The 24,755-nt window shown below is 44.0% G+C and overlaps 2 protein-coding genes across 2 annotated transcripts in view; one reads left to right on the top strand and one right to left on the bottom strand.

The window, feature by feature from the left end:
• The window catches only part of LOC149337283 (uncharacterized), a 62,364-nt gene extending 54,510 nt beyond the window's left edge, over positions 1–7,854 (top strand). The window contains exons 7-9 of the mRNA XM_089554374.1: positions 3,413–3,634; positions 5,585–5,910; positions 7,674–7,854. Of these exons, the coding sequence (XP_089410500.1) occupies positions 3,413–3,634; positions 5,585–5,910; positions 7,674–7,854 (729 nt within the window). The remainder of the gene's footprint in view (positions 1–3,412; positions 3,635–5,584; positions 5,911–7,673) is intronic.
• Positions 7,855–11,700: 3,846 nt separating this feature from the next.
• LOC149337282 (uncharacterized) lies at positions 11,701–24,487 on the bottom strand. The gene is made up of 7 exons (XM_089554373.1): positions 22,064–24,487; positions 21,939–21,980; positions 19,730–19,816; positions 17,774–18,024; positions 15,497–15,656; positions 14,802–14,944; positions 11,701–11,772 (listed from the first exon to the last, which is right to left on the bottom strand). The coding sequence occupies exons 1-7, from the start codon at positions 22,170–22,172 to the stop codon at positions 11,701–11,703; spliced, it is 864 nt and encodes a 287-aa protein (XP_089410499.1). The 5' UTR covers positions 22,173–24,487.
• Positions 24,488–24,755: the final 268 nt, after the last annotated feature.

The raw sequence follows: 24,755 nt of genomic DNA, 5'->3' as shown, positions 1-24,755 counted from the left end.
TGTTGTGACAAACAACCCTTGAGAAGAAAATTTTGGAGAGCCGATGAGTTTCGCAGGCTGTCTGCGATGGATAAGGTGATAAAGAATCTTGATAGATAATATTGTGATGGCCGAGGAATGCCAATGAATACAATCAGTAAGCTTGTATGCCATTACTGACTACTGATTGTGAAGCCAGTGCAATGCATTGGCTCCATCACTGGATCGGGTGGCGCACCAGTCGGATTCGATAGTTCTTTATTGGTGCCAATTTTTGCAGATAGTCAAGTTCCGGGCCATTATTGGCGTCCTGCTTGCGGAAGGGGCGTCGCTCCTGCCCGGGAACACAGCCCCAGAGCTGCGATTTCCGTTGCTAGGGCGAAGCACTACGTTTCTTCCTCGCCTGCGGCCGATGCTTCGTATACCGCCACGGCCACCAGTAGTGAACCACCGTAACAATGGCGTACGATTTAAGCCGGCCACATTGTTGCCCAAACAAAAATTATTTCGCAGATTTTTTGTTTATTTTGTGTTGCGTAGCCTGCTTGACATTTGCACAGCATTGCCATCATTCACATCATTCTTTTTGTACGTGCTAACGCCGTGGTTGCAATCGATCCTAGCATTAAAAGAAAAAGATTTGATGCCGATGTCAAAAGTCCGCTTGTCCTAAAATAGTTGTTCATTATAGTAAAGTCCCGTTTAACGGTACGCACTAATATTTCCTGGCCACTACTTTCGCTGAAGAATCAAGCGCATACTGCTGTATTTCCGAAAATGGCTGCGTTATAGCACACAATGCTGAACATTAATAAAGTGCAGAAGCTGTACGTGCCGAGTTGAGCGGCTGTACCAACTAGCGGTAAAATAACTTTTTTTTTACTTCCGGAACGCAGGCGCGGTTTGGCCCTGACTGCATGAACCCTTCTAACTCGTACACGCAGGTGGCCTGGTAGTGATGTCACCCAACGTGAGACTGGGGGTTTTCGGATTCCTTGGTCCAAAAACTTCACTGCAGTTTGACGGGGACGTGGCCCTGACCGATGCTAGGGTTGCAGTACAGTGGGCGTTGGAGAATGCGGCGGCTTTCAACGCCGACCCAACACAGCTGATGCTGGTGGGCCACGGCTCAGGCGCCTACCTGCTTGCCGATGCGGCTACAGCCCTGAACCTGACGATCACGCGCGCTGTTCTGGAGGGCCCTCTGCCCGGATCAGTGCTGCCAACGAATACGGCAAGTTTCGCCCGTGCTTTTGAACATCTTTTATAGAAGCTCCGCAGCTTAAATGTTAAAGACACGCCCCCTGGCAGCAATTATCCCACGCCGCGGTTGAGTTTTAGGAAGGATAGCATGAGCTCTTTGGATTTTTTCTTCGACGTTTTGCGAGTGATCATTTGTAGGCGGATTGTAGAAACGCCATAGAAACGCTGGTATAGTTCTGTGCCAGTTCTGCCATAGGTTTCGATGGAGGCGAAATCAAAAGGCACGTGTGTGCTGTGCCATGTCAGTGCACGTTAAAAATCTCTAGGTGGTCCAAACTATTTCGAAGCCCTCCACAACGTCACCTGTTTCTTATTCTTCTTTCATTCCTACGTTCCTCCCTTCCCCTACGGCGCGATTGAGGTGTCCAACGAGAAGCGAGACTGTTACTGCGTCACTTACATTGCTCAAAAACCACACCCACAACGTTCCTTGGTTGTTGCGCTAATGTTTCGTATATTTGTGGTAAGTGACGCAAAGAAACTGAAAGTATTGCAATGAGTGCTTGAAGGACTATATACAACCATTTTTGTTTGAGTGTTTTCTTCTTTCAAGTGATGACTTAGAAACTATAATCACCGTGGATTACTGTGATTCCGTAATCACCATGTATCACTGTGTTGTATTTGCCTATAGCTCCCCAATAATTTAGAAGAGTATTTATTCTCCCATGCTCTTTCCGTAACGGTTTCACTAACCGAACGATGACGTATAGTTGAACATTAGATTACGTGACGGGCGGAAAAACTGTGATATAAATGCTGCCACGTTGTTTTCGCTCACTACTGCACATACCCCAGCCTACTTCAAAGGCTGGAATTACAACAAACGACGCATTAGCAGTTATAATGCGGTTTTCTACGTACGTCACGCAACCTAAATTCAGCTACACGTCACAGCCATTGTTCTGTGAAACCGAAACAGCGTCCAGAAGAAATTCAAATATAAATTCTTCGCAGGAGAATATTACGGGGTGCTTCATGTGTACCAGTGTCGAAAGCATCGTTTGAAAGATGAAACCACGCAAGCAAAAATTTGATATCTATAGTGCTTTATTGAGCTACACCAGTGCTAACAATTTGTTCAAAACCACACGCAAACATGTAAAAGCGTAGAAGTAATAACTCAAGATTTCACGTAAACGCGGCGTACAATGTTTTACAATTGACGCTAGTAAATTACAGAAGCGTCAATTAGGTTTCTTCTCAGACGCCATACTTCATGCAATTTTGTTGTCGCATATACTAGGTGCCATTTTCGCACTTTCCCTATGCCGACAAGATCCTCGGCTTGTCATATTAAATTCAATGTTGAATCTTTCCGTTCAAGTTTATGTGGGTTTAAAGTCCAATAGACACTCCGGCTATGACGGACGCCGTCGTGCAGGACTCCAGAAATTTCGACCGCCTGGGCCGCTTTAACATGGGCTCATAATGCAGAGTTCACGCTCCTCTGGAATTTCGCTTCCATCCAAATTCGACCGCCGCGGCAGGGATCGAATCCGCGTCTTTCGGGTCAGCAATCGAGCGCATTAACCACTGAGACACCACAGCGGCAATCTTTCTATTCAAATAGACATTAAGAGCACTTTCATCAGAAAAAAAATCTCTACGGCAAATACGTGTAAAGTCTGGGGTGTAGGCTCCATTGGGTATGCCACAAATGCTAGGCAAGCATAAGCGTAAATCCCATGGAACCTGTACAAGTCGCCTCAGTTCAGTGATCCATTATAGTAATTGCTATTTTTCATATCCTTATTGTTTATTATATATTAGCTTTCCACTAGTAAGATAAAGCCAGATGTCACCAGTGCCTTGTAATTACTTCCGCACAGAAACATTTAATGTTTCGCACCAGTCAAAATAAAATACCTATTTCTAAACTTTCATGTAAATCCCTTTTTATTCCGTGGTTGATGCTGGCAAATGCATTATTTTCATTTAGAAGAAACTGCGAAGTAGTTCTCTGTCAATGACACTTTTTGAAATAGTAGCGCACACACTTCAGTGTGTGCGCTACTATGTTAATAAATCCAAAATTATGCATTCTAGGCCTTGCTCTATTTGAAGCGCTTGTCATGCACCTGCTGCGAAATTATATGTTGACATTTCACAATTTGCTGACACTAAGGTTTGACTGGAGCGTTGCTCCTGGTGTCTTCTAACTGCACAGGACGAAGCGGGCAGCTGGCTGGATCTGGCCACAGCACTGGGCTGCCCTGACAACGACACGGAGTGGAAGACCTGCTTCGAGGACGCAGACTTGGAGCGTCTGCTGGCGGCAGCAGCCAACATCACCTTCCGCTTTGTGCCTCGATGGGACCAGTACCAGTGGCGGCACAAAGGCAGCACCCTGAGCGCCGGTGACGTCATCGCTGGCGTCGACATTGCCGAGGTAGGCAGCTCTTAAATTTTAGCAACACTATCAGTGCTATCGTGTCTTGCCCAGAGACTTTCGACATTCAAAGCAGCTCGTAGGCGCCAAAATTGCCTGCAACCTGTCATTAACTTATTTTATTTTATTATTCATTAAGGAATAGAACACGGCTCTAACGATATCTGATGAGGCATGCCCGCTGCTGAAGCGGTATCACGGCGGTATTACGTATAAATCAGTGGTACAATACAGTGGTATTGTACCATTTCAGCTGGGCTGCTGAAGTGGTATCACGGTGGACAACCTCAGTGGACAAGGTTTGCCACACCTTACCGTCGCTATAATGAAATTGCGCATTGACCTTCGTAATGCCCCTTCAGGATTTGCCTTTGCACACGGCCGAGGCAGAAATATTTGGATGGAGATGTTGTAGACAAAAGTTCAGGCGCAATCACACATCTGATGCTACAATGGTGCGAAACCAGTCGAAGTTACCCTCGATAATTAGGCAGGTGAGTATACTCTAGAAAGATTACATTTTAGAAGCAAGTGTAGTATTTTTCACTTTGAGTGCGATTCAGTTCTAACGCTGTGAATCAACCTCCGTATTGCCTGGCATGAACTGTACCACATTCCATGCTTGCTTGCTTGCGCCTGCATCGAGCGAACTAATGAGTGCGACAAGAATTTCCCTGATTGTACGATATTTTCCTTCCTTCCGACAAAACTCACACAAGTTACCTTCACAAAACTCACAGGTTGAACACGCGGTCCTTTGTTTTTAAGGCGAAAGCCTTAATGTCTCATCGTTGTAAGCAGCAGTTGTCTACAGAAATGTCACGCTTTTCAATTGGTTGAAACGGCCGAGACGTCACAGTGCGCGAATTTCAAACGGGGCCAATTGAACTTTGGCTAATAACCATGTAACCAACTGAAGGGATTGTATGGTGATGCGCCAAGTGAGCTTAGTCAATTGCTTAAATACCCAATTAGCCTAATTAACTTTCTAGTCAGGCCATATAAATAAATAAAACCGAGTAGGAAATTAGTCGAGCTCGGGAATCGAATCCCGGTCTTCGGCGTACGAGACGAGCATGCTATCCACTCGGCCATGCCAGCTCGATGGTTTGGAATGAACAAAGGCACGTCTAATGAATGCGGTGTCTCCGCTCGCTCTCATCCTCCTCCCTACCCTTCCGGCGAGGTTTAGGTGTCCACCGAGATATGAGAGACAGATACATTTATTTTCCTCAAAAACCAATTTACCGACGAGCGAGGCCTAGAACCGAATGGGCGATGGCGTTCTATGGACTCCTTGGCAGCGTTGCAATACGCGGTCGCGTTCCACTCTTAGAGGCGAAGCTTAACATGTTAACCACACATCAGTGACCACACTTTAGGTCAAAAAAGTGCCCCCCTGAAATTTGACGGGTGTCCACCGAGACATCTGAGGCAGTTACTGCGTAATTTCTTTTCCTCAAATACAATTTTCATTTTCTTCATTACGGCCCTCTTTGTCTTCTTTCACTCCCGCCTCCTCTCGTCCTCTATGGTGCGGTTCAGGTGTCCACCAAGATGACACAGAAGTACTGCGCCATTTCCTTTCCTCAAAAAGCGTTGTGTTCGAAGGGCAAGGCATCGCGCCGAACAGGTGGTGGCGTTCCGTGGACTCCCTGGCAGCGCTACAACACGCTGTCGCGTTCCACTCCTAAAGGCGAAGCTTAAGCATCCTTAATTAGCATGTAATTAGTATTCAGGCATTAATCAGTAATTAATCGTTAATTAGTGATTTGTCATCACTTAGTAATTAGTACGAAATTATATGTGACGCCGCCAGTGCCACAGAAGCAGCGAAAGTGGTGCGGAAAACGCTTTCGCCTCAACGCACTTTAGACAGTCAAAGTGCCCCCTTATTTTTTTACTCCTCACTGACGCCTTTAAGCGCATATCTCTTTGTGCCTCACCTAGGTCCGTGCTTTCATCAGGGAGCATGTGAAGGAACGCGCACTGGCCAAAGGATGCGCGGCCACTCTTGTCGCCCTCTACGACTTCACGCTCCAGTACTTCTTCCTTGAGCAGTCGCCGGCGCACAAAAATATCATCAAGATATTTGAGCCTGAAACCGAAGAGGACCTTGTGCGCCTCCTTGCAATGTTAATGTCTGGCTGTGACACACGTCGCTTGGCCCAGGCTGCTTCGCAGCAGGGCCATCACTATATCACCGACGGCGTCGGAAAGATACTCTTCGAACCAGTTCTGGACACGGAGGCGGTCGCAGCATTTCTTACAAACGGGTGAGTAGGGCGTTATTAGCAGCAATCGAAGGTGTTGTCTTGGTTCATACTACAGCAGCTTGGACTTGTCATACATCTACGAGTGATGGGCGGCAGTTCGTTAAGCGGCAGAACTGAGAGTCAAATTAGGTATTGAAAAGGCTAATCTCCTGAAACGACGCTGCTCGCGATAAAAAAAAAAAACTATAATGCTGAACATCGAAAACGCAATTTGCACACTCGGTCTTTTTGTTAGTTTCAGCAAAGCTTTTGATTGCCCCGACCATAACGTACATCTTAAAGAAACACTTTGTATGGCACTTGCAGAAAACCTCATCCCTTTTTTACCACATATCTAAGCAATAGAAACCTCTGAGCGCATTAAGAACAAACAGTCATTCTCGCCACCGTTAAATGGTCGACTACCTAAAGGCAGTGTATTAGGCCTGCTTTTAATAAATTTTTACATAAATACATGATATATACTGCCTGCAGTGTTTGATTTGATTTGATTTATTTGTTTCCTTTCTGATACAGAAAGAGGAGCAAGAGCAAAAGGCGGAACGCCTGACGATGGCTCTTGCCCCGCATACAGTTTGGGCATACAGTGCATCACTTGGGCTGATGATAGTAGTGTGCTTATTTGTGGCAACCATCTCAATGAATTTGCACTTTACATGTTTGTGGCTCACAACGCTTCATTATTGCAACAACTGTTCACATCTATGTCGAGACTATGATGTGCAACGTTTGCACTGCATAATCCTACACGCGCCTCTTCTATATGTGAACCCTTCCAGAGGCGCTTGTTTCTTGCCTGAGGAATGGGATCATACAGAAAGCTAATTTATCACTCGGATGATTCTGCGTTTTGAGCGGCCTAAAAATCTAAAGAAAATCAACAAAATCAATCAGTGCTGTGGAAACTGCTTTTATTTATTATCGCAAAATCACTGCAACAGTGCTCTTATAGTACTTACATTCGATAGACTCTAAAACCACAGGCTCAAACTATATACATCCTAACTACTGACCAGCTTGAAATTGTGTTCCTTGCACCCTCAAGAAGAAAATTAGCCATTTGCTCCCTGTTCTTCATTTACCTTTTGTCATTACAAGCGTCCTTGCTGGCCGTCGATAACAGGAAGGCAAACTTCTGATTGCACAATCTGCTCTTTGCACAAGCACATCTTAAGATACCGCGTCCTCATTAGCACCAAAAAAGTGTGAATTTTTATGCACTCAGACGTCCGTTAATAACTAGGGAAAAATTTCTTCGCGCGTTCTACAATGTCATGCACGCCGATTTTGCAGTTCCAGCTAAGTGCGCCACTCACAAGATACCGAAGTGGGTACCAGGCGGATTTAAATGGAGCCCAGTGAACCTTCTGCGTGGTGTTGAGCTGGCATGCTGAACGGTGGCTAAGCCATTCTAACAAGCGCGAAACAACACATTCAACAAAAATTTTCGTTCCTTAAGAAAATCGAGAATGTTGCTGCCTTCTAGCCAAGGAGTTAGATCGCATCACTGACCGTGCATTCCGCAGACCGCTCGGTACGTTGCATCGATATGTGAACTGCCTAATGTCGGCTGGCTAAATAGGGTGCCTTCGAGTTTCTTATTTCAATGGCGCTGGGAACAGCGTTATTTCTCTCAATATGCGGTCTTGTCCATATCCTCGCCTAGCATAGTGCTGACTAAGTGGGCTGGCATGACAGACTGTCCTTGAGACGGCTTTTTTAAATGAGCGCTGGTTGTATTATTGTGATTCTCTTCTTTACAGGACCATACCCAGTCTGAAAAGTGGCGAACAGTGGCCGTCGGTGAAGTCCAACGGACCCACCCGGGTTCTCTTCGCTAACAACACCGAAATGTTGGACACGAGAATGGCAATAGAAGCCTGTCAAGATGCTTTTTTTCCGGACCACAGAGACGGCGCAGAAAGCCTTAGCCACTATAAATGATTGCGGAATCTGCTTATCGAGAGATTTATTATTTCTACAAAACTCTTCTCGCTGCCGTTGTTTTCTGTGGATTCGCAGAAACTAGGCATACTGATTTTCTTACAGCGGTCATAAAACTATTTCTTTCCCTGTTAAAACTACATTTTCTTCTTCCATTCATGTCGCATTAGGTGTAGGCTTTTTTCATTTGGACATTTTCGTCGCTGCTAAGCGTCTTGTATGAGCGGATACTTTTTCCTGTATGTACGCTGGAGGCTTTGATAGAAATAAACATTCATATCATATTTACTATTTACCCTGAAGGCTCAGAAGTGGCCTATTGATAAATCCGTTATAACATTCAAACAGGTTTCCGTATGCATCTATTGAACAGAATGGGCCTGTATTAAACAGGACGGTCCTGTGTCATATAGAATGCCCCATGGTTACTGGGCGGCTCTGGCTGCTAGTAGAGGAGAGGTACATCTGTAAAGTTCAGAGCTATGCAATACACAGGATCAATTCTCAGATTATTCAAGCCAGAAAAATAAGTGTCATTCAGCAACAAAATTAGCACCACTGAAATTCGGAGGCTTAAATGAGCACGTTAACCAATATGCCACTGCGAGCACTGAAACTGGAATGATTACTTTTGTTTCTGCATTAAACTGCTTTTTGTTGCAGACTGCATATTTTTAAAAAGTGTAGAAAATTAGGTAGTAGCGGCCTGTCAGTGTGCTGAATCTTCCTACAGGCAATTAGGAGGTGTAACCGATGCCGTGTATGTTTAATAATGTTCAGTTTTCTAAGAAATTTTTCAGAACAACAATTTTCTCTACGCTGGCTGTAAATCGAGATCATTTTCCTATCAATTCAAGCAAAACTAAGTTTGTTGTGTTCAGCTCGCATCCAAAGGCAGCCAATATTTATGTCACTTACCTCATCTGCTCACCATCTCATAGGACCTGATGATTTTCCTCATCGTGTGGATGTGCTTATGAACTGTAATATAAAATTTTGTAAACACAACACACATGGAGAAGAAAATAGCCATTAAGCTCAGAAGCTTCATTACTGACCATTGATTGACTGCTCCGCATTATAAGAAAAGACTTCCAGATTTGGCGTAGAGTTCTAATTTACTTGTTTTTATTATGTATAACTCTTTTTATTCGTATGTCCAATATTTTTAGTGTAAGACGAAAGCCCGCAAAAGAAAAGCCAGGAAATTTTGGATCACAAAGAGCACAACTAAAAAGACAATATATTGGAAATTTTTGCTAACAAGAGAGCCAAATGACATCCACAAATTCAAAACTTTCCGAAAAAATCTAGCTCGTATTCGTAAAAAGGCTAAAAATAATGATATGCACAACCTATTTAATCCGCACATGATGAAACAGAACGAAATTTCTGGTGGTCTAAATGAGCTACGGAGACTGCATACAAATTAGCCGCAGCCTCAATGCATACATTAAATGGTACATCAATATCGGCGTCATTTTATCGAATTCCGCTTATGGTCGAATCTCTCATCATCTTGCTACTATTCACCACCATATAATCACAGATCCTGTCAGTGCTCAGGGTATATATTTTCGGAACAGTAGAACTACCAATTAGGGGACGTAGAAATTCGCTCTGCTAAGCATATCGTAGTTATAATTTCTCTAGCGCTACATCATGCATTCAGTCACACATTTTCAAGTGGCACAATTCGAAAGCGATATAAAATACAAAAGCAGGCACCAATTTTGATAGTCGATAGAATAACCTACTATCAAATTGCAGGCCTATATTGATATTTCCGGTCTTTTAAAATGCATTGAGAAACAAAACAAAGCTAAAATGAATTCGTTGTGTGAGAGGTATCACCACCCTTCCACAAACAATTTGTTGTACAAAAGCTTGCCCAAAGGAAATCGCACTCAGACGTCAAAAAGAGCTTTTTCTGACGCATATGAGCAGAAGCTTTAAGATGAGGTTTGGTCATGAGCTCTTCTAAATCCTTTGATTGGGTTAACTATCGTTAAGACTTATATAGAGCTATTGGGACCACCGGTACCAAATGATTGTAAGAGAAAACCATGCATCGAATCTTATCAGGAACAAGGGGGCCTCGGTACCTCAGTGGAGCATTCTTGGGTCGCTATTGCTTATTGTTTACGTCAACGGCATAAAAAATTATTGCTGCCCTGGCAACAATATCGGCGCCGATGGCATTACCCCACCATTTGCGTCTTCTGCCGTAGTGAATTTGTGAGCTCGCGGAAATTCAGCGTTAATAAATCCAAATACATGATAACGAGCAAAATCGCTAACCATTAATGCTAGCAAAACAAAAACTTCTGTTCCAGCCTAAAAATTCCAGGGCTATTATTACTGACCTTATAGTTATTGGAAACTCAGCTATGGTTTTTACGTTATCGGTTAAATGACTGTGTCATTTTCGAAGAACACTTAACCTAGAATAAACATTTTGACAAGCTTTGTGGCAAACTTGCAGGTGTCGCTGGTGCCACAGCAAAAGTACGGTTTGCTCTGCCCACTTCCTTTGTGCTACAAATGCGCAACTCCCTCTTCTTCTCACATCTAAAATACTGTAATCCAGTGTGGCTTAATGGTAGAGAGTCAAACTGCTAAATTTTCTCAACTGGAGAAAAAGGCCGCAATTCGGCCTCTGAGCTGCGGACTGCGAGTTGAGCTGCTCTGCCTACGATGCACATATTGAATTCCTTTCTAAGAAACTTCACGTTTGTAGTGTAAATTTAATATTTTAATGAATCACTCTCGCGACGGTACCTTACGCAACAGAAGCGATGAATCATTTGCGAGCACCTCTCCACCTGACCAAAACCATAAAAAATGCACTACTCGTGATAATGGAACCTGGTTCATACCATACCCACGCACAAGTGATTGAATTCAACTACTGTACAATTTACTACCGTGCTTCTTAAACTCACTTGGTTTTTGGTTTCTCACTTCATACTTGGGCCTTTGTAAGAATTATATTTGTCCTCTTATCACACTGTTTATTATTGTATAATGACACTTACGTTTGTTGTTGGCAATCCAGTGTTCTCATTATTGTATATGCAAATTATAAAGGAGCGCAGACCCCCGACAATCTGAAAACTTTCAAATTTTTCTCTGTGCTGCTTTCATCATGTATGCATGTGAAATACATTTGATTTGAAAAGGAAAAATAACAATCTGATCTTAAATTACTTTCTTACTTTTCAAATATAGATTATGTTCTTGCATATTTCATTCATACAGCAATGTATTAATTATACTGTACTGTGAGCTGGAAACCATATATACCGCACATTTTCTATCATGGCAAAAAAATTGAAAAATGAAAATTTTTTGATATCTAACAGTGTTTTTGAAGCGAAAGCTTCACCACGGGACGTCGTGCTTCAATCACTGGCCATGGAAATTTCCCCTTCAAATGACCTTGAGCGTCGAAAGCAAAGGAAAGGCGAAAGGGGAAAGGAAAGGAACAGTGGACATCTCATTCCTGCTTTAAGCTACGTGGCGGCAGTGACAAATGTGTACTGCACGCGTTGGCAGCGGCTACGCTAGCGTTGAAAAAGTTTACCTATATGTACTAAACAAAATGCACCCTACGATATACGCGGACCAATGTGCCTGGTGCGACGAAAAACCCACTCTATATGATATCACACGGGCCAGCAAAAAAACATAGACTTGGCTCCCAAAATACAGAACCCTACTGCGGAGTACTGGGAAACTGCTGTTCACCGACCGCTGTGGAGGCCAACAAGGTCTGGTGCAGCGAGGTCAACGGGCGGCAGTGGCCTGCGGAGCCCTGAACTTAAGGCAACCACCGACCATTGATTAGAGGTGGACAACATCGACGAAGAAGACTCCTGGGGGTACAACCAAGGAGAGAACGTCTTTGAAGATGCCCTAAATCCAAAGAAAAAAGCACTAGAGTAAAATAAAGTTTCCCTTCCTTCCTTCTTACACTGCGATGATTTTAAAATATGAAGTGCGCATAACTAGCTCACTGATTTATGCCTCATGGCAGACTTCTCGAATAAAAAAAAGAAAACTAGCTCACATGGTCAGTGGATGCCTCAATCGCACTATAGGTGTGTGGAATGATGAGAGACAGAGAAGATGGCTGCATGCGTTAGCGCTGACAGCGTTGTGGCACTGACGCGTTGACAACGTTGTGCTGCATAAGGCCGCAGCGTTCATTGGGTGAGCAATCTCTGGCGATCAACGATTAACTGCGTCCTGCCAGGGTGTCAGGGTGGGTGCGCTGTCCATACAGTGACCGGAACGCACTCAACGTTACAGACGCCAAGCCACTTATAGTTGCATCATACGCCATAGCTTTCGCTCTGTAACCAGGTTCAGCAGTCGCAGCTAATTTTTTATTTTATACCGTTGCGGCATACAATCCTCACGCTGACAACTCTGATTCAGAAAAGCTGCTTGTTAAGCATTATTTTAGTGCGTTAGTAACAAACTTGTCAGCAATTTCATTTCACTTTCTCTGATATCCATGTGTTATCTTGGAAACGCTAAGATATCCCGTTTGCACTTGATAACAACCTAGTAGGCCTAACGTAGGTACTAATTAAGGGGAAACAGTGCATTCATTCTTCCTAAATTGCTATCTGCAACTCTTTACGAATTGCAGCAAAACTGCTCGCTCTTTGTGCTACTTGTTAATGCATGATAACAGAGTAAATACACAGTATGCGTTTTAAAGCAGACACAAAAGACTAAAGCAAAAATTAATGAACAGGAAAACATAAATCATACAGTAATACAAAGAACTAGGAGAAAAACAATAAACGAATTCGAGGAACGCCTTCAAGAGTATAGGAAGCTGCACATAATACAATACAAAAAACAGGAAATAAACACGCAACATATTGATCACACTAAGGGGTTTTCACTTCGAAATAGTTGTTTAACGTGCGTTTCGAAGTTGTTCGAATCCGAATTTCGAGAAGTGTTGGAGATAGCAAATTATGAGGAATGAATTCACTGTTTCCCTGTAATTGATTCCTTTACTTTCATTCTTTGTGTCTGCTTTAAAATGTATACGCTGAATTTTGTGTGTTATCATGCATTGCGGCGGTGGCGTTATAGGCCCCGTTGTCCAGAAATTCCGGTGTGGGCTTTGTCAACGTCAGCGCTGTGAGCGAAAAATCACTGGCATAACTCTGGCAGGTGGTCCCAAGAGAGCTTTCGAGGAGGCAAGGGGGCCAACTTGGTCACGTGACCTTGCAGCGTCGTCACAACCTGCCCACCGAATAGCGAGCAAACTGCCCACCGTGGCAGGTGGCAGTTAAATTAATAAATGTTCGTTCGGAAAGAGCAACATGAACTACTGCACAAGGGCCACGGGGGAGCACCTGTCATCGCAGGGCAGTGGCGCGTCAATTAACCGCTGCACCAGTGCTGTAGGAGGGGTACGAGGACTCCCAGTGATCTATGAACGTAAAGTACAGAGAGACCAATTCTGCGTATATGAGAATTAACCCATTCCGCTATGATGTCATACCCTTGAGGCGGAGCTCCAGCGTCCACTCCAATTTTCAAATTTTATACATGGCAGCTGACAACCTGTTGTTGCGGAAAACTGTGAAGAAAACCGATCCTATAGCCGCAGGCTTGCCGCGTGCAGTAAAGAAAAAAACATGCAAACTATCGCAAGCAGGTTTTTTTAGGCAGCCCAGTCGAAGAGTGAACAAAGCATCGGAAGTAAGGGTACCATTCTGTGAAGTACGCCCACAAAAAGGGCAGAACCCGAAAAAAGCAAATACAGATTATCCGGCAGTTTCACACAGCTCGTGGGGCGTGTCAAAGCAGGAAAAGCGCAAAAAAAGCAACTAAGCTGGATTGTTATTACGATATAAGAACAAGAGTTCATGCGGGAGCAGAAATAAGTAAGTATTGCCCAGTGGGCCTAGCCAGCTAATAACGCCACCGAATGAGGCGCAGCTAAAAAGAAAAAAAAACAGGACAGTACGCGTAGCCATAGGGAGGACAAAGGGGTGGTTCCCAAGCAGCACACCAACAATGGACCGACGCTGGCATAATGCTGGTCAAAACCGGCTCGAAAGTCGTACCGACGTCGGCATTGGGGCAAAAAGTTACTTTTTCCAACCTTGGCCTGATGTTCGGACCAACACTGAACCGACATTCATGCCACTATCAGACCACTGTTCAGCCGCTCTACCAACACTGAACCGACATTCATGCCACTCTCAGACCACTGTTCAGCCGCTCTACCAACACTGAACCGACATTCACGCCGCTATTGTACCCACTTTCAGCCACTCTACCAACACTGAACCGACATTCATGCCACTATCAGACCACTGTTCAGCCGCTCTACCAACACTGAACCGACATTCACGCCGCTATTGTACCCACTTTCAGCCACTCTACCAACACTGAACCGACATTCATGCCACTATCAGACCACTGTTCAGCCGCTCTACCAACACTGAACCGACATTCATGCCACTATTGTACCCACTTTCAGCCGCTCTACCAACACCGGCTTGACATACCACAATTAGGCCACTGTTCAGCCTTTCTGCTAACGCTTGCCCGAAGTTTATGCCATTGCATTTCCAGTTCAGCGAATATTCACATTCCAGTTAATGTTCGCATTGGGAAAGCCATGGGTTTTGGCATTGCAAAGCTGCAATCATCTCTTCTGTACACATGCACAACAAAATGAGGCAACGAAAGAATCGAACTGAGAAACAATTTATTAAATAATTAGGCACCGTGGCTGGGGACGCGCGGTTGCGCGAGCCCTGCGAGGCAGCGAGGGCCGCGCAGGAGGCGGGACCTTGGGAGGGAGCCAGGGCCGCGCGGGAGGATGATTTCTGGGAGGTGGGGGCCGCTTGGGGAAGGGAGGGCACTGTGCTGGGGGCTGAAGCACAGGGGCTCGCAGTGGTTGCCAGGCCGGCAGCGGTACTTGGCAGAAACGCTTCGGCAAAACGCCTTTTGCGTCCGCCGCCACGGTCCACCGAACCTGGCAACCACTTCCTAATAAACCCCTGCGCTTCCACCACATCCGCCCCCGTCTTCTCACAGATGGCATCTGCATAAGATAAGTGTTCATTTTAGGCCAGCAGAAAAAGTTTGCTCGTTAACAGAAATCAAGATTATTTCAGCAACAGAGAAAACAGAAAAGGCCACAAGTACATGTTAACTCAAAGTGCGTGCCAAAATGAAAGGACTACAGTATCAAAATACAACTTGAGGAGAAAATCCACCTGAAAGCTCTTCTAACCAACTGTATAAAGCTGCTGCGACATCACGGTCGACCACTTTGCACTACTAACATATGGGAGCACAAATGGCTGGCAGATACAAGGCACGACTACGATCCATGACAAGAGATGGATGTGACTGATGGGAGGGCTTTCTTTGAAAGGCATCTGCTGACTCATATATCTTCAGATGCACATGGAAGAAAACTGCAGATGACTACCCCCATAAAAACAGTAACAAAATATTCACCTGTAATGAAAAAGAAAACTGGTAAAGTATCAACTGAAAAGAAGAAAAGAAAACAAAGCGCAGCAGAACCTGGTGCATGTTCTTCCACTCATCTTTTAAAATTCAGTTAAAAGCTACTGCAACAACATACCTGTTGCCACCTTGCATAACTTCAGGGCAATAAATGACCACTTGCCCTTGCGGCCATGGAGGCTGTACATCCTCTGTACAGCCACCCCCATGATGGCGGTCATTATGTTGGAGCCCACCTCCCTCAGGCCCTTGCCCCCCAGGCGGACCAGCTGCTTTCGCTGAAAAGAAACACCACAGGTGCACAAGCTATTAGGCACAAACATCAATTATAATTTCATTTAGTTTAGCAGAATCGAATAGCTAAGACAATTGTGTGACTACCTGTCAACAGCCCATGCGAGTACCTACAATCATAATGCATAATTTCTGTATGATACAATAGCTTGACTAGTTGCTACCAGCAGAAAGCACCACCACCAATATGGACATTCTTTTTTTTCCCAGTTTACTAAGAGCAGGGAAACTTTAGCGATTAAGCAAAGCTGGCCAACTCCTACCCATTATGCTTTGCATCTTGGACATTATTATATTATAACTATAATGCTTTTTGCAGATATCTATGTGCTGGATGTGTTTTCTCTGCACAGCCGTTACACTAAAATTGATTTGGTTTGTAGAACTTAAAAAGTTCCAAAGTGACTCAGGCTATGATGAGGGACACCATAGTGGAGGGCTCCGGAAGTTTCGACCACGTGGGGTCTTTAACATGCGCCACTGACATCACACTGCACACGGGCGCCTTGCTTTTCGCCTCCATGGAAAACTGGCCATCACGGCTGGGTTTGAACCTGAGTCTTTGGGTTCAGCAGTCGAGTGCCCTAACCACTGAGCCACCATGGCGGGGCTCACTACCCTGAAATTGAGCAGTCTAATTAATGCTATACAAAGGGCGCTTATTTAAATCCCCAAGCACCTGAGTAAAGCTGCGTGCTTAGCAACCACATTTAATTAAACGATGTTGCTTGTTTTTGGCAGCAGATTAAGTAATGAAATGTGCATAATGTGAGCAAAAGACAGGGAAGAGGTGGGTTAAAGCTGCCCCATTATTTGGGAAACCTAGCCGAAATTAAAGACGCGCTGAGAGAGGACCAACTTCCAGCTGTGTTCACAGCAGTTCATGCAACAGTATATTAACCGAAAGCTCAGCTTCCTGTAAAACAGACCTTACAACATCCTTAATGTTAGCTACAAAGTCCACTGCTGAACTAAATTAAAACAGCACAACAATAAATGACAAATGTAAGGAAAATGAGGGGCTCGTTATGAGACACATATGAAGAAAGGCAGCCACAGGCAACAAAAGCATAGGGGATTTTTTTTTTGCTGTTGATCGATGTAAAACAATAATGTAATCACAGAAATATTTGACTGAGAAAAAAAATTTGTTGGAACCAAGTCTGTTATGCAACGACCGGCCACCGGCAGAGCTCTGGAAAACTACATCGAATGACATTGAGTGACACCATCTGAGAGCAACTGCCCCAAAAAAGCCTGTGACTGCACCGCCAAATACCAAGCTACTACAAGATGTGACAGGTGCAATGCTTCGCACATAACCAGCATCAGTAGCTTGGTTTGCTGTTTAGCGCTCCTTCTCGCCTAAACGCTCTGATGCGACAGCAGTCTCGCAGGTGGCATTTTCTTTGCATTGCGTGGCTGAAACATGATGTGACAACTGGCACTTGCCGTAAGCAATATTGCGAGCGCCACATGTTCAGCACTGCTACTGAGCCCAACAAATTGATAGGAGCCAAAGAGCAGATAAAGAGAGTCCCCTAACAGCTGTCCCGACACGTGATGCAGTTTTTGCAAGCTCTGCTACCGGCTGGGCATTGCGTACCACTTTTGCTTCCAACAGTAAATCTCACCACACAAGGAATCGACAGGGCGTTCCAGTGAACACTCTCAAAAATTCCTAAAGAAGCGCAAGTTCGATATGGGAAAACATTTTTTTTTTTTTTGGAGGAACGATCTCTCAGCAGTGGTGGACATAATTTACTGCATAACTGTGCGTGTGTACCTGCAAATATTTCTTCTATTTTGAACTCCCTATTCTTAGGAATTCCTGAAAATGTTCACTGAAACAGCTAGTGTGTATATCAGCAAGCAACTTTCATGAACGAGACATTTATATTAACAAAACACACTGTGACAGCACACTCCAGCACAACAGTAGGAATTATATCTATGAAGAGCATGTTATTCACAGAGCACGGCATGCAAATACTCTTGGAGCTCAAGATTTCTTCACAAACCTCGGAATTACATTATGCATGCAATTCGTTAGTAGGCATTCATTTTTTCTAGACACGAATTATCAGAAACATTAAATCACCAGTCCAGCAGCCACGCTGTCGTCCTGGACGGCAGCTTCCACAGTGTCCAACTCCTCGGGGGAGAATGCGGGCAGTGCAAGGGTGGGAGGCGGTGGCGAGGGGGACACTGGCCGAGTCCTCTGCTCCAGCTGCCGGTCCGACCGCAGCAGCAGCACGTGATCCTCCAGCCTTTGCAACCGCTGCATTAAGTCGCGCTGCTGCTGTCGGACCTCCAGCACCAGGCACATCAGCTTCAGCAGGGTAGCTGAAACTGAAGCAATAAACAATTTCAGTGAGAGCAGGGTTAACCTGGACGCAATAATATCATTTGCGCACTGAGGTACAATAAAGAACAGTATGAGGCTAACAGTAGGCAGCAACACACTCTGTACTATGCTCCTAAACTTCCACCAGTTTTTATCCTCCAGGACACTTCTAATTCATGTTCTATTCCTTGCTAGCCTAATTTGAATGCCATAAATGTCACCATGCACCATGCACCATGCATGTCACCTAGGTGAAATGGAGCTGCTCTATGTGTGATAGCTAGCACAGAACCTGCAGCCTTGTTGTGTAAAGGACTTCTCAGTCTATGAGCTTCGCCAATTTTTACATTGCTTCATGGGCATTTCCACTGCTATTGCACCATGGCAGAGATGGCAGCAGTTAGTCGCAAATGGATTCTTCCAGTGTCATGAGAAGCATGTGCTAATAGAAGCGAGAAAGCAGAGCAGGCCTGTGCCCTTAATATAGCATTGCACCATTTGGAAAGTATTGCTCACGGCAAAACCCACATTGGCCAAAATGCTGGAGGTAGACATCTGTTCTAACTGCAAGTGCTGGCAGGGATCAATGCATTAAAACTGCAACAAAGATAGCCCTTATGGAATTATAGCCCTTAGCTGACAGGCGAAATGCAACAAAGAGGTGGAGCAAATGTTTCTTGCTAGGCACAGGAGGTGCCAAACCGTTGAGACATAAAACAAGGTCACATTTATCTCTTACCACGCATCCATTTTGCTGCAGGCAAGACAAGACTAGGAGCCAGCTGATGTGCTCCACAAGGCAGTTAGGCTGTTCAGTTCTTTCCTAAGCAAGAGGTCCTCCTTCAGAGCATGCCACTATTATTGGCTGCTTATCTCCTTCAGCACCCTTTATGGGAGCTTTGTGATAGCGCAATTAATTTTTTTTTCAGCACATTTCGCTGCATCCAAGGCACTGCATTGACTTCCAACCAGTAAACTTTTAAAATACATTGAAAGACAATGAAAAATTACAATATGGGCCTTGCTGACCAACCGCGACCAAATTATGCTGGTAAGGAAACAAATGCACAGAACATGGGACTACTGTGTAGAGTGCAATTCGTAGGAGTGGCTTCCTGGTGGTGATGTAGGCCGAGAGAGGCAACAGAAATGCCAGGATCCAAAAGAACCCAACAAAAGCACAACATACAGCTCTTGGGAAGGGCACACAACAACCACTCCACTATGAATCACAAGAGGAGAAAGCAATGGAAGTACTAGGTTGTAAATTCCAGTACCACTTCAGTTCAATACAATGGTTTTTGAGAAATACATGTGATGATTTTCAGAGTGACCCCTTTCAAAGCACATAGTTTGAAACTAGAAATGTGCTCCTAGCACCGTTTCAAGAGCCACTGAGGAGAACTCCGTGCAAATATCTTCCTGAATAAGTATATTCTCTAGGTCTTTCTGGGCCTGTTGACTGCTGCTCGGCAGCAGCAGGTACAATGAGAAATTTAAAATTTGCTCTGTTTTTCTTTAAGGCAAAGCAGATCTAGCTTCTATATTTTGTTGTGTCACTTGATACTAGACAAAATAGGAGTGTAATTAAAAGAAAGTAACACAGTGAAAAGACGGGACAAGCAGCATTTGTCCTGTCCTCTCACTGTGTCCCCATGTTTGGCTTGCATTTCTCTTTTTGCACAAAAGTAAACAAAGTGAAAATCTCACCATCAACAGTCCCAGCTGTCGACCCCTCCAGCTTGCTGGGTGGCGCACTGTTTTCGTTCACGCTCTCCCCAGCGTGATTCAGTGGGGCTGAAGATGAACATGCCTCATTGATGGCAATCCAGGAAGTACAGAACACACTACTGTGTACAACCACAATGTCACATTTCTATCCTAATTGAATGCAGAAATGCTACTTCAGGATATTTTTGGAGAAGGGACCAAACAGTTGCATGGCCAGGCTGTTTTGCATACTGGTGATCTTTTTAAAACACAATAGACACAAAATTACGAAGTTCAGAAACAAATTCCTGGTTATATAGAGATGCCCCCCAGGCAATAGTAACACTTCCTTTGGGCGAAAAGATATTTTAATTTGGTTTCAATCACAGGCTGTACAAAGACTTCATAATTCAAAACCCACTAAAGCCGACACCTCCATGACAAGTAGTTGACGTCACAAACAATGTCACATCATGCAGATACCTATGACACATAAAAGAACGTTGTGATCCGACTGCGGCGGCGCGTTTCGATGGAGGCGAAATGCAAAAGGCGCCCGTGTGCTGTGCAATGTCAGTACATGTTAAAGATCCCCAGTCGGCTGAAATTATCCCAGGGCGCTACGGCACCTCTTTCTTCCTTTCTTCTCACACTCCCTCCTTTATCCCTGCTTTTAAGAATGTCCACCGAAATGCGAGAGAATTACTGCACCACTTTCTTTCCTGAAAAATCAGTTTTCAATTTTTTAAATATGTGTCTATAGTACTTCAATAATTACATTTCTCATGCACCAGCATGGTGCATTGGTACCGTATTTTCCGGTGTATAACACGCGGCTTTTTTTCAAAAATCTTGCTGGTGCGTCCTATACAAGGGTGTGTCTTATATGCGAATTTTTCGTTTTGTTTTAGAGAGTTCAGAAATTACTCAGGTTAATTTTCAAGCTTTTTTTACCGAAAAAATATCACTACCAATGATGCGGTTGTAACACGGTTAATACTTCAATACGGGGACCACCGTGCGAAACTTTTTTTAGGTGAACTTTATCATGAAACGATGGGGATGACGACTTCCGGGATCACAAACACACCACCGTTTCGGAGGCCCCAAGCAAAAGTAATGTGAAATGCCAAAAGATGACGACAATCACGCTTCTCGCCATTGTCAAGACAAGCCAGGACAAGCCGGCGTTCTTTTTTCAACCACCCTTTGCCACTTTGTTTGCTCCATGTACGTAGTGCGAAGAGAATATTTCAGTCGCGTTGCCACCAGAAATGGGCGAACTTTTTGATAGCGCATCCGAAGGTGAAGACTTCCAAGGTTTTAAGTAGAAATAAAATGTTCTTATGGACATATGGGAGAGTTTTTTCGTTTTTCTTTCTTTTTTCTAAAACGTGGGCAGGAATGGCGTGAGTGTTGCCTTTTTCGACCACTTAGCATTGCTTAAGAATTTCTCACAAGTACGGTGAATTTCGTGATGGTCGCGCAAGCGTGTTTAATTGATCCTCACTAGCCCAACTGGGTAAACTGGGGTGCGTCTTATATAAGGGTGCGTCTTATATACCAACTTTTTCAATTACAGCCTGCATATATGGCGGGTGCGTCTTATACACTGGAAAATACGGTACATTTAAGGACACAAAAGAAACTGTCATGGCGAAACCAAAAACAGAGAGTGGAATATATGTCATGTGAATAGAAACCTGTTCGCAGTACTGTTAACGTGGGTAAGAGAGTTTGCCACGAAATGGTTACTGGCAGATTCACTGCTGATCTGAGAGCATAGCAAATGTAAAAAGCTGATGCCAAGTCTGAGCACGTTCTATTTCTCTGCAAGTGCAATTAGCTACGGTGGAGTTTTTTTCCCAGATTTTGCAAGCATACTACCATAAATCCCCAATCAAAACTAACACAATGTCGACCTTACATTAAATAGAAATGAGAAATGGTGTTTTAGTTTTAAGGCGGTTAACATCCAAAGGCGACTCAGGCTATGAGGGACGCGTAGTGAAGGGCTCCGGAAATTTCGACCACCTGGAGTTCTTCAACGTGCACTGACATCGCACAGCACATGGGCCTCTAGAATTTCGCCTCCATCAAAATTCGACCGCCTTGGCCGGGATCGAACCCGCGTCTTTCGGGACAGCAGCCGAGCGCCGTAACCACTGAGCCACCGCGGCGGCTTAACAAATGAGAATTCATGTCTTACGTGGTGACGGCAGCTGTACAACATCATTGTGGCCCTCATTTCCTAAAAAATAATTGCACATGAACGTCTTGTTGAGTATGCAAAATAATTTCTCAGCAATAAAGAAATATGAGAATTTCAATTACCAGAAACTGCGGAGCTTTCTAGGGCTGAAGTGAACTCGTAGCGCCGCACCTTTTTTTCGGCGCTCTTGTAGGATCCTGCAAACATTCTCAATATCTCGACAAAAACCATGTCATCTCCAAGCAACAGTAAGGATTTCAAAAAAACAAAACAACTGAGGCCGCCTTACTGGAAATCAAAGAAAAGCTAATTGAAAACATAGAAAATAAACTGCTAACAGTTGGCATATTCCTTGATATGAGGAAAGCGTTTGACTCGGTTAACCATAAGATATTGCTTGAAAAAATGCAGTGTTATGGAATATGCGGCGTTCCTTTAACCTTATTTGCTAGCTACCTTGACAACCGATCTCAAACAACTATCATTAACGGTATTTCATCTGGGATCGGTCAGATTGTGTCTGGTGTGCCACAGGGCTCCGTTCTAGGACCAACGTTGTTCTTATTATATATTAATGATATCATCAACCTTCATCCAGCAGACATTATAATCTATGCAGACGATACTAACGTATTTTTTTCAGGGCAAGATAGTAATATTTTGCAAGCAGCCTCCAATAGTTGGTTATCCCAATTGTCTGTTTGGTTAAAATCAAATAGGTTAGAACTTAATGTCAGGAAAACAAAGTACATACTGTTTAGAGCCAAAAATAAGGAAGTTCCGAACAACTTCCAAATTCACTTCGAGCAAGCTCCTATAACTCGTGTCAGCTCTACAACGTTCCTTGGAGTCATTTTTGAAGAACATTTACTCTGGACAGATCGTGTAAACTACGTTTGCACTAAAATGGCTCGCTCTGTTGGTATCCTAAATAAATTTCGCACAATACTGCGTCGAAAATTCAAACTACAAATTTATTTCTCTCTAGTCTTTTCACATGTACAATATTGTTTGTTGATCTGGGGAACGACTACCTCAACCAATCTTGTGAAAGTACTTACTTTACAAAAAAGAGCTGTACGAGCGATTGATAACTTACATTACAGTGAGAGCACGGGTCCTTCCTTCCTCAACCATAGAATGCTAACCATCACGGCCGCTTACCACAAGAAGCTTGCTGTTTATATCAGAAACCTTATGAAAGGAAACTGGCAGACTTTCGAGAGCACATATTTAATTGCCCAAACAGCATACAGTCTTAGGCACCCTCAATACCATACACCAAAATCTCGTACAAACTATGGGTTCCAAAAACTAACTCACATAATTCCTCATACATTAAACACCTATCCATACTTAACAGAATTGTCACTACAAAATATGTCCGAGGTCAGATTTAGGAAAACTGTTCATGAATATTTTTGTTATAGCTAGTTGTGGTGTGTTTTTACCTAATCAGTTTTTGTCTTTGTTATGTTTTGCTCTTAGTTTTGTTGTGCTTAGCTCTATGCATGACTGATCTCAGTTTCGTTGTCAATATATCCGCTGCTTTTCTAGTTTCTGTTACTTATGGAAATTTTGTACCATTGCCAAGTGCCACTTTGTTTTGTTTTTTTTTTGTTTTTACATGGGGCGGGCAGGCCTCATTCAGGCGCTACTAGGCGCCTTTAGCTTGCTCTCCCTTGTTTGCAGTCTCTGTACTGGCCAAACAAAACCAATAAATGAAAATGAAAAATTACAAATCAAAAACCAAACTCTTGACCAATCTACATGAAAATTCTACTTCATATGAAATAAAGCAACATTTCTCAGATTGCTGGGATTCATTGACACCGCACTACACACACACAGAAAAATACTGTGAGTGTATCGTGCTGGTAGTTCAGGATGAACATCTTAGAGCAGCCCGATTGTTAGGATAGACAAGGAAATGCTCCAGCTCATTTTATATCGCAGTTTACTGTGTTTTGTATTCCAACCAATTATTTGGCACATTTCAGGACAACCAGGTCACACTGCAAGTCACGCCATTATGCACGTAGTTTAAATATGCTTGCTTTCTGGCATTTGTAATTTCCAGGTAGCAAACAGCATATATAAGGCCAAGGTACAGTGTGGCAATGACACAGGCATCTTACATCCCTGTCAGACAGGCATTTCGAAGGCTCTCAAACTGATAGTCTATCACCTCACGCTGAGCGCTGCTACAAAGGCAGTTTTAATGGCCATTGAGTATACAGTCTATCGAGTCAAAGCAGTGTGGAACTCTTTAGCGAGATTTCAAGGGCCCTCGAGCATTGTACAAGAAGAGGGCAAATACGGGCTGGTAGGTACATGTTTTACGAATTGGAAAAACAGCGCAATCAAAGACGAGACACAAGAGAAGGACAAAACACCAGCGCTGTTGTGTAGATACCTCGCTTCTGCACGCGAAGCTCAGGCACTCGGTGTAGAACCTGGCTTGCCTCCAGGTCTCGGATCGCAGAATGCGGCAGACTCGCTTGCCGTGACCATCTGAGGGTGCGAGTCCCCCAAATAAGCAGCGCTGGTGTTTTGTCCTTCTCTTGTGTCTCGTCTTTGATTGCGCTGTTTTTCCAATTCGTAAAACATGTACCAACCAGCCCGTATTTCCCCTCTTCTGGAATTCATTTCTTCTACATCGGGCACTTTTCTACCCTCTTTATGCCTCCGTTCTTCAGTTATATGTGTCAATCTTTTGGCCGCAACCACATGCTGGGCTCGTCTTCTCACGTTTTCAATCAAGAACTCTTATCTGCCTCCTGATGTTCTCAGCTTATTTGAATCACAAGCGCA

Source organism: Amblyomma mixtum, chromosome 7 (genome assembly GCF_055824585.1).
Source record: "Amblyomma mixtum isolate Tamu chromosome 7, ASM5582458v1, whole genome shotgun sequence".
Lineage (NCBI taxonomy): Eukaryota > Metazoa > Arthropoda > Arachnida > Ixodida > Ixodidae > Amblyomma > Amblyomma mixtum.
Note: the sequence above shows the minus strand (reverse complement) of the source record. Positions and strands in the feature narration are given on the sequence as shown.

Coding starts and splice junctions, on each gene's coding strand:
- LOC149337282 (XM_089554373.1), bottom strand. CDS start 22,172: ATGGTTTTTGTCGAGATATTGAGAATGTTTGCAGGATCCTACAAGAGC. Junction 21,981..22,063: donor AGAAAGCTCCGCAGTTTCTG/GTAATTGAAATT, acceptor ATTATTTTTTAG/GAAATGAGGGCCACAATGAT. Junction 19,817..21,938: donor TGTACAGCTGCCGTCACCAC/GTAAGACATGAA, acceptor GTTCATCTTCAG/CCCCACTGAATCACGCTGGG.